At 34.4% G+C, this 10,394-nt stretch overlaps 1 protein-coding gene across 2 annotated transcripts in view; it reads left to right on the top strand.

The window, feature by feature from the left end:
- CEP128 (centrosomal protein 128) overlaps window positions 1-10,394 on the top strand; it is a 458,914-nt gene that overhangs the window by 39,790 nt on the left and 408,730 nt on the right. For both annotated transcript variants that reach the window (XM_017505934.2, XM_037730456.1), the window contains exons 5-6: window positions 7,917-8,043; window positions 9,099-9,217. In XM_017505934.2, coding sequence (XP_017361423.1) covers window positions 7,917-8,043; window positions 9,099-9,217 — 246 coding nt within the window. The remainder of the gene's footprint in view (window positions 1-7,916; window positions 8,044-9,098; window positions 9,218-10,394) is intronic.

Genomic DNA, 10,394 nt, shown 5'->3' with positions numbered 1-10,394 from the left:
AAAAAAAAAAAAAAAAAAAAAAATTAGGTTAACTTGTCAGATGGATTGCTAAATAGCTTATATAAATTAGATTCTTTAAATTTGAAGGCTTTACATCAGAGAGAGAAGAATTTAAGACATGGATTTAATGGAGACTTGGTAAACTTGGAGATACCTCTCATGCAGAGTTAAGAATTTTAAGGATGGTTCATTTTAAAGTAATAAGTGTTCATTGTTAAAACAAAAACCAGAAAACTCCTCTCTCAAAGCCCCTTTATAATTTTTTAAAATTTCAATTGCTTTAGTGGTGCAAGTGGTTTTTTGGTTTCATGGATGAATTGTATAGTGGTGTATCTTTTGGGTGCATTGTACCCAATAGATAGTTTTTCATCCTTTACCCCACTCTCAGCATCCTCCCTTCTGAGTCTCCAGTGTCCATTATACCACTCTGTTGTGTACACATAGCCTAGCTTTCATTTATAAGAGAGAACAAGTGGCATTTGGTTTTTCATTCCTTAGTTACTTCGCTTAGGATAATGGCCTTCAATTCTATCCAGCCTCCCTTTGAGCACCACTCAAAAGAGGTAACAATTTTGAGAGCTTCTTGTTTCCAAACACTTTCTGTGTATTTACAAGCATATGTGTGATTTGCTTTAAAATGAATCATATTAAATATGATGTTATACAACTTTTTAAAATTTAGTAATATATATCACTTTCCATGTAACTTTGTATAGCACTACTTCATTGTTTTGAACTTTGTATAGCACTACTTCATTGTTTTGAACGGTTATACAGTATTCCATGGTGTGGATGTATCTAGTTTTTCCTTTTTATTATAAACATTATAGCAATGACCATTATTTTGTGTACACACACACACACACACATATGTGTGTGTGTGTGTGTGTATTTGTAATCCTGTAGGATTACTGGAGGTAGAATTGCAGGGTTAAAGGATATGTGCATTTAAACATTTGCTGGATATTTCAAAATTGCCCTTTTGAGGATGTTCTAGTTTATACTTACTTTACACGGGGATGTAAGAAAGAAATGTACTCCAGAGTTCAGGAATAAAATTAATAATATATTTTTAATTGATGTGTTGCTAATTCTGTCTTCTACTTTTCCTTCCTTTGGAATTGCTTACTCCTATCCTGTAAACTCTTGGAAAACCAATTAAATTTATTCCTTCATGTTTCCAACAACAGGTATACATACCATGTGATTTTAGTCTTTTCATCTCATTGTATATATACCCATCATTGGAAACACGAAGGAATAATGATTGTTTTATACATATCTGTGTTGTATTGAATTGTCACATAACTCCCAAGTTGTAATTGATGACTCGTTATTTTCTTTTTACAAAGTGATCATTAATCACTTGTAGTTGCAAGCTAATTGGACACAGGGAAACATATCTTCTCTCATAAGAGTTTCTACTATTTTTATTTGGAAAATGAGTTTGGATGTCCTTGTACTTAAAGGATTTTTATGATTTATGATGTACTTGACTGATGGAAGTCTACAGATTTTGTATATTTAAGTAGCTCATGAAATGTTTCAGAGTCATTACCTTGTTCGTGATGGGAATTGAGTCTTTGCTTTTTAATTTATTAGTGAAAAACTGAAAACATTATTGTTAACCATTAGCAGGGAATAGTCCTACTTTTTACAGTTGAATATTAGATCCTTACTTATGGTAGCAATTTTGTTTTGAATTGGGCAGTTGGGAAATTAAATTATATATACCCAGTGTTAGGTATGACATATTCCATAGCAGTAAATATTGTAATGTTACGAAAGCAGTTTTCAATAAGGGACCCATTGACATCAAGTCCCTGTGGTAGGCCTAGAGTTGAATAATGCTGAACTTTCTGAGGGAGTGTTTTTTATTTTTTATTTTTGAGATGGAGTCTCTCTCTGGCACCAGGCTAAAGTGAAGTGGCATGATCTCACTCACTGCAACCTCTGCCTCCTGGGTTCAAACAATTCTCCTGCCTTAGCCTCCTGAGTAGCTGGGACTACAGGTGCACATCACCACGCCCAGCTAATTTTTGTATTTTTGGTAGAGATGGGTTTTACCATGTTGGCCAGGATGGTCTCCATCTCCTGACCTCATTATCTGCCCACCTCAGCCTCCCAGCATGTTGGGATTACAGGCATGAGCCACCACGCCCGACCCGGAAGTGGTTTATTCAGGAAGTAAATAAACTCAACAGATATTTCCATCTGAGTTGTAAATAGATTCTTAGGGAATGACACACTCTTTTAAATAGCTTCTCCAGATTAAAGCATTCTATTTCATCATTCTATTTATTATTTGCTTTTATTGTCATTGCCTTTAATCATAATGATAAAAACTATCATTTACTGAACAAACAAATCTGCCTAAGGCTGTTGTCATTATTTTATGTAGAGAACCTTATTTCATCCACAAAATGAAATGTCTGATAAAAGTATCTATGGGGTGTGAAAGATGCAGACAGGAGTGGGGGCAGAAGCGAAAGGAGTACAGCCGAGGAAAGCAAATGAAGCTTTTCTTCGGTCCTTCTGAATCATGATATTTCTACTTAAACAATTTTTTTTATTTGCTTATTTTGAGACAGGGTCTCACTCTGTTACCCAGGCTGGAGTGTAGTGGTGCAATCACAGCTCACTGTAACCTTGAACTTTTGGGCTTAAGCAATCCTCCCACCTCAGCTTCCTGAGTAGCTGGGACTACAGTTGTATACGACCACGCCTGGCTACTTTTTATTTTTTACTTTGTTAGTAGGGATGAGATCTCACCGTGTTGGGCAGACTTGTCTTGAACTCCTGGGCTTAAGCGATCCTTCTGCCTTGGCCTCCCAAAGTGTTGGGATTACAGCTGTGAGCTATCACATGTGGCCTGAATTATAATGTTTTTAATGATCAATTCTGTTATTTGGAGTTGCCATGGTTGCCCAGATGATCTCCTTTCATAGATTTAGGTTGCAGTGTAGTCAATCCTTTAGAGTTTTATATGCCTTCTTTTTCAGTTCATTAACCTTCAGTTACATTTTGTTTCTAATCAGAGTTTTTCCAAATAGAGATATCAAAAAGCTTTCAGAGAGCTCTGTGAGAATTTTAAAATTTAGTATTTAATTTTCTTGGTAAACTAAAAGCTTCTGTAGTTATTTTTCATTTCATTTATTTGTTAGTTTCCATAATAATTGGTTTCCTACATCTTCTTGTGATAACCAATGACTTACCCCTTGACTATCATTGTTAACTTACAATTATATGTATATTTAAAGTGTTTTAGTCCTTTGCAGTTAATGTTTTTATTTATGCTCAAATTGTTTTATCTTTGGCTAGAGGGAGCCTACTACATGCTTAAGTCTAAAAAAGCATGTCTTTATGATTTGGATAAACTACCTGCTTTAGTTTGTTCTTACATTGCTATAAAGAACTACCTTTGACTGGGTAATTTACAAAGAAAAGAGGTTTAATTGGCTCACGGTTCTGCAGGCTGTACAGGAAGCATGATGTTGGCATCTGCTCAGCTTCTAGGGAGAACTAAGGAAAAGTACAATCGTGGTAGAAGGCAAAGGGGAAGCACACGCGTCACATGGCTGGAGTAGGAGCATGGGAAGATGTGGGCAGGTGCTACACACTTTTAAACAACCAGATCTCATGATAACTCACTGACTATATAGTACCAAGTGGGGATGGTGCTAAACCATTCATAAGAACTTTGCCACCATGATCCAATCACCTACCAGGCTCCACCTCCAACACTGGGGATTACAATTGAATATGAGATTTGGGTGAGGACACAGATTCCAACAATAGCTATTCAATTCCAGTGCCCGAATTTAATTTGCATTTATACTGATACACAGTAGTTTTCATTGTTTCCATTTAATATCAAAAGAACAGAGGTAAAAGAATAGACCTAATCTTTAAATCATCCATTTATATCAATTGATGTATTGATATACATTATATCATTTTCTATGATGTCCATTTTACAGTATTTCAGATAGGGGAAAAGTTGAGGAAAATAGAGGGAATCATCATTTCTTATCTGGTGAGGTAGTCCTACTAGACTCAAAATAATTTCTAGCATTGTAGTTAGTACCATAGTCTTGGGTGAGATTGATTAGTTTTAGCAAAATAACATCATCCATCATAGAAAATTAATGTTAGATTTAATTTTATTAATATTATTTTGTTTTTATTCAATTTTGTTTGGTTTGGCTTTACACCTAGTTAGGAGTTAGAGTCTGAAAGGGTTTAAAGCAATTTTTATGACTTTGTACTTTATCTCTTATGTGTTTTAAGACTTATCAAATTGGCTCCATATATCATTAAATTTTGTGCAGTACCTATCCTGCACAAACATTGTGTTGTGACTACTTCAAGTATAGATTTTAATTTTATTACATTTTTAGTTTTATGTTTTAGGTGCAAGACTTGTTTTTGCCATGATGCTTGGAAGAGTAATTTAAAATAATCTTTATTTCAATCATCTCCCTTTACGTAATGTAATTTTATTTTTTGGACCTTATAAATGAGGCTGTTCATCTTCAGTGGCTTCAGATATGTCTTTTTAGAGTTTTGAAATGGAGTTGCCAAATAGTTTTTGTAATTTTTGTTTTATTTTTGAAATAGTTTTTGAACATCTTTCATTCTTCCTAGATTTTAGGGGATATGTTTCGTTTCTCATGTTCTTTAATATTCTTCTGTATGTTCCATGGTAACTTTTTTCTTTTGGTGGCTGGGAGTGTGTGTGTGTGTGTGTGTGTGTGTGTGTGTGTGTGAGAGAGAGAGAGAGAGAGAGAGAGAGAGAGAAAATTCATTTCATTTTATTTCTCAGCTTTTAGTTACAGCTTAGGATTTGTTAGCAAATAAGCCTGCATACAAAGAATGCTGGCAAAATCTGCTTTTGGCATTGGTAGATAAGATTATTTTGGATCAACTCTTCTACTGATAACAACTAGAAACATGAAAGAAAAAGTAAAACATAATATTATGAATTCATCAAAGAACTACTAAGACAGTGAGGAATTTTGTAGTCAGGATCTGTCAAAAAAAACATAAGTCCAGAAGGGTAAGTTTTATCTTTGGGACTTTTTTCCTCCTTCAAGGTGATAGCTGATTCCTAAAGAGGTGGTTTAAAAGCAGAGAGGCTAGGATCAGAGTTATCAATCAACTGAAGAGGCTAGGAAGACCAAACCCGGAGTTCAGGCACCCTTCAGCTTTAATGGAGACCCCAAAGGGTGATAGTATAGGCCAAGTGGTGAATTGGAAATGAGAAGTGATAAACTGAAAATAGACCAGCCTTGATAGTGACAGACGCCCATCCTTGAACCACTTCAATTCCTAACTAGATTAAGGTGATTTGAGATTGCTGGTGACCCTAACCTGACTTTCTATTAGAAGCAGAATGAGATTTTTCTGAAGAAAGATGTCATCCTCTAGAATTTTAAATTATCTCTACAGCTTTTCATATAAAATGTCTATCACATGATAAAGAATACACAAGTGTAAGAGAATATAAAAGGTGTCTGAAAACCAAGGAAGAAGCAGACAAGAGAAACATGGGACTATAAAATAAGCATGAATAACATGTTCAAGAAATTAAAAGATTAAGAGTTTTGGAAAATAATGGAAAACTAAAAGGAACCAAATGAAAGTTTCAGAAACTGAAAAATAAGATAAATAACCCACTGACCTTTAATGGATACAGTGAACAATAGCTTGTGTATAGTTGAAAGAGGATTCATAAATTGAAAGACAAACTAGCATAAGACATACAAAAAGATGGAAGAATGAAAGATTGAAGAAATATAGAAAAGAGAAAAGACATACAACATTTGGTAAAGAGGTAACTTAAATGCAGCTGCATTTCCAGAAGGAGAGTGAAGAGAGAATGGGGCAAAAACAATGTTTGAGAAGATGATGCCTGAGAATTTACAACACATGAAATTTATTAAGCTATGGATTTTGTGATCTCTATGGGTCGAAAACAGGATAAATACAAATAAAACTCTACAGAGTGTTACGTAATGAAACCACTGACGAAGGTAAAGAGAAAATCTTAAAAATAGCCAGAGCTAAAAATGCAGATTACCTTAAAAAAGTAGCAGTAGTAAGAAATGATAGCTGACTTTGCTTTCAAAAGTTACTGAAATTGAGTTTAGCTTGAAAGATGGAAATAATAAACACAGCAAAAGTTAAGAGAGCTGATTTTACATTTTTATTCTGACACTAATTTGTATGATCTAAAGTCACTTTATATTTCTAGTCTGTTTCTCGTGTTACAGTTTGAGCTTTTTAGCTTTAACATTGTTTAATTTTGTTCAGATAATTTTGTCATAGATTACTGATATACTACTTTGTGGTCACTACATAAGACCTCTGGTCTGCTTATATGTTATTTTACTTATTTGTAAATTACTCTCAATGTGTACCTTGGTTTTCCTGGGCCTCATAGTATGTTCTGTGGATTGATGCTGAGTCTTTTTTTTTTTTTTTTTTTTTTTTTCGAGACAGTCTCGCTTTGTCACCCAGGCTGAGTTTCACCATGTTGGCCAGGCTGGTCTTGAACTCCTGACCTCATGATCGGCCACCTCGGCCCCACAAAGTGCTGAGATGATGGGCATGATCCACCGCGCCGGGCCAGTGCTGAGTCTTACAGCTGGCTGGCAAATACTCAAGGCAGGATGGTATTGCATGTACCCCAGTTTAGGGAAGGAGACAGAAGTATGTGGAAATCCTTTTCTTTTTTTCTTTCAGAAATGAGAGGGACAAAATAAGTAGATTCCTGAAATTCTAACACTACTTCTTTTAATACAGAGTGTGTCAATTTTGATTCTCCAGAACAGCTAAATCCAAACAGCCAACTGAAAAAGGGTTTGCTTTGTTTGTGACTCATATTCTGTTCCATCTGTGCCTTTCTTTCAGTTGAGGCTCCTTTCTATCTGCCCATTTCCCCAAGTAAAGCAACTTGTTCTCTCCATAAATGGTGTTCTTTTAACCCTGGCTGAATTTAGGAAACCTTGTCTTCTCAATTAATTGTTTTGTTTTGACATTCTATTTAAAGAGTTATAGATGACTTGTTCCATGGATCCATGTTTAAAATTATTGCTTTCTATCCATCCTTCAATCTAGACCTGAGGTTTGCCAGCAATTCAGGGTGTATGGAGTTTCTTCAGCTTTACTTTTTTTTTCTCTTGGCTCTTAGTCGAATCCTCTTCTTAGGTCTGTAGTTTTGTATAGCTCTGGACGTTATTCTCAGTGTTTAGCTTGTTTTTTTATTAAATGTAGCTCTTTAGGCCTAAAAATATGTTTTTATATGTCCTCTGTTGGCTGATTCCTTAATAATCTGAATAAAGCATTTGGACAACTGTAATTCTTAGTGTGTACTGGCAGTCTGATATGTAACCCAATCGTTTTCTGGGATTTGAAGTTTTTGAATGACTGAAAGAAGTGTTCTGATAATAGAGTCGAGCAGTGTACATTGTTTTAGTAGTGGCCGTCGCTGTGACAGCTGTTTGGTTTTCTATTTGTTGTAGACCTGGAGTTTCTGAAGGAACGTTCAGAAGGGAGGAAAGCTTTCTCACTTCTTTGAGTTGTGTTGACTTTGTTACGTTTCTTCGCATGAGTGGTACACCAATTAGACATTTCAATTTGGTTTTGTAAGCCCTTATATAGTAGATATCCGTTCTACCTCTGGCAATAAAAAATGGGATAGGTAGTGACAGATGCCTTTTAAAACCAGATTTTAGCGTTGGTTCTTAAATATTGATATTTACTATTTTTATTTTTTAAACACAGCTTAGTTTAAAATTTTTTGGGGGGGAAACCCAGATATTTCAGAAATAGCTTTGAAAATCTGTAATATGTTTGTATTTGGAAGTTGTTTAAGAAGAATAATGCTTCTTTCATTATATTCTTTAAATTAGTTAAAAGAAAGCTTGGAACAATCAATCGACCAACTGCGGAGTCAACGTTTATTGAGAAACTCAGGAGGGGGAAGTATTTCTGTTACAAGTTTGAGTGCAAGTGACCTTGATGGTGGCACTGGGCCAGGTAAACACTTCAGATGTTCTGAAAAACATTTTTCATTTTAAAAATATTTTTGAAGTCTATATTGAGTACATTTAATTTTTTGGAGAAATACAACCCACACGTAACTTCATGCAGATTGGATGATAGAACATGTAGTTGTCAAGCATTTTGTAATACATACTTGGAAATATATTAAAGGATCTTTGTTGTTACATTTTTTTTTTTCTCTTAGACTCTGTAGACCACATTACAGCTTTACCTGACAAAAACTTGGATTTAATTATCTGCTACCAAAGAATCAAAACAAATACATAACTAAGATTCGCTATGTGATACACTTTTTAGGTTAGGTATCTTGTCTTAGCATAATAGTTTTTCGCATGTCTTATGAAATATCCTGTGATACTTGTTAAGACCTGGTGAATTTTAGTACTGGCATGCAGCTAGATATGCATGGCTAGCTTAAAGGTTATAACAGTTTGTCTTAATTAATCTTATTATACTTTTCTATAGCACAGAGATTCATGTTTGAATCAAAAAGCCTGCAGTGAAGGGAGATGATTTAGATAATTGAACACTGGTACCTTACATTGTTAATATTACCATTGATTATAACAATGATTAAAAGTTGAGCGCTATTCTTTTTCATGTAGTTGGTTTTTATTTTCATATGCTCTTCAAATTGACTAGGTAGTTTGAAAAATTGTGTTTTTTAGTATTAAGTTATATTAAGGAGTCATAAAAGTTTTTTATTTCACAATTTATTGTTTTTATATAAGAAAATATATTGTTTCTTTGGAAAGTATAGCAAATTGAAACTTTTGAGTGTTCTATTTCCAGGTTATTTCTGTTGTTCGTTTAATCTGCTTTAAGAATAAGATTAACGCTAATTTGGTGGAACTTTGTGGCAACAGCAAGATTCTTGGAAAATAGTCTGGGTCAGGGACATTTGTATATGTATACCCATGTCCGCCATGTTTGTATTGAGTAAAATTTTAGATTGTCTCTTCTCATGCAATGTTTTAATCCTTCTCATGCAATGTTTTAATCCCTTTCCTTTTCTTTCACTTGCAAAGAGAGCCATCGTTTTCCACCTACCTCAACGCTCAAGGACTATGGAGATCCACAGGGTATCAAACGAATGAGAGCCAGGGCTGGTGTCCGGTTTGTTCAAGAGACTGATGAAATGGCTCAGGTACTTTGTACCATTTTGTAATTTGTGTGCAGCATTTCCTTATGTTTCCATTATATATAAATGACTAACACTTGAACTTTAAGGCTATATTTTAACCAGTAATTTGATCATTAGTAACTTTATACTGATATCTTTTTTTTTTGAACCAAGTAAACTGCTTTTACTTATTATTTTTTTCTTATTGAAAAATCATGGTTGTATACATTTATGGGATATAATATGATGTTTTAATATATGTATACAATGTGGCATGATTAAATTAAGCTAATTAACATCAGTCACCTTCTTTATCTCTCATTTTTTTATGGTGAGACATTTGAAATTTATTCTCTCAGTTTTTTGAAATATGTAATATATTATTGACACTGGTCACCCTGGTGTGCAATAAATCTCAAAACCTATTCCTCCTGTCGTTCTGAAACTTTGGACTGTTTGATCAACATTTCCCCTTTCTCTCCCTCTTTACCCCCTCTACCCACCACCCTCTGGTAAACATTATTCTACCCTATATTTCTGTGAGTTCAACTTTATTAGAATTCATACACAAGTAGCATCATATGGTATTTGTCTTTCTGTGCCTAACCTTTTTTACTTAACATGATGTCTTCAGATTCATCCATGTTTTTGCAAATGACAGGATTTCTCCCTTTTTAAAGGCTGAATAGTATTGCATTGTGTATATATGCTACATTTTCTTTATTCATCCACTGATACACGCTTAGCTTGTTTGCAGATCTTGGCTATTGTGAATAATGCTGAAATTAAACACTAGAGTGCAGATATCCCTTTGACATATTGATTTCAGTAGCTTTGGGTATATATCCAGAAATGGGATTAATGGGTCATATGGTAGTCCTGTTTTTAGTCTTTGAAGACCCTCCGTACAGTTTTCCATAATGGCTGTACTAATTTACATTCTCACCAACAGGGCCCAGGGGGTCCCTGTCCTCCACATCCTCTGCAACACTTATCTTTCATCTTTTTGATAAAAGCCATTCTAACATGTGTGAGGTGATATCTCATTGTGCTTTTAATTTGGTTTTTCCTAAAGTTTACTGATATTTTAAAATATTTTTAAAAAATATTTTAATAAATGTACCTATTGACCATGTGTGTATCTTCTTTTGAGAAATGCCTGTTCAGGTCCTTTGCCCATTTTTAATGGTTTTTTTTTTTT

This window comes from Cebus imitator, unplaced genomic scaffold, assembly GCF_001604975.1.
Source record: "Cebus imitator isolate Cc_AM_T3 unplaced genomic scaffold, Cebus_imitator-1.0 Scaffold345, whole genome shotgun sequence".
Lineage (NCBI taxonomy): Eukaryota > Metazoa > Chordata > Mammalia > Primates > Cebidae > Cebus > Cebus imitator.
Note: the sequence above shows the minus strand (reverse complement) of the source record. Positions and strands in the feature narration are given on the sequence as shown.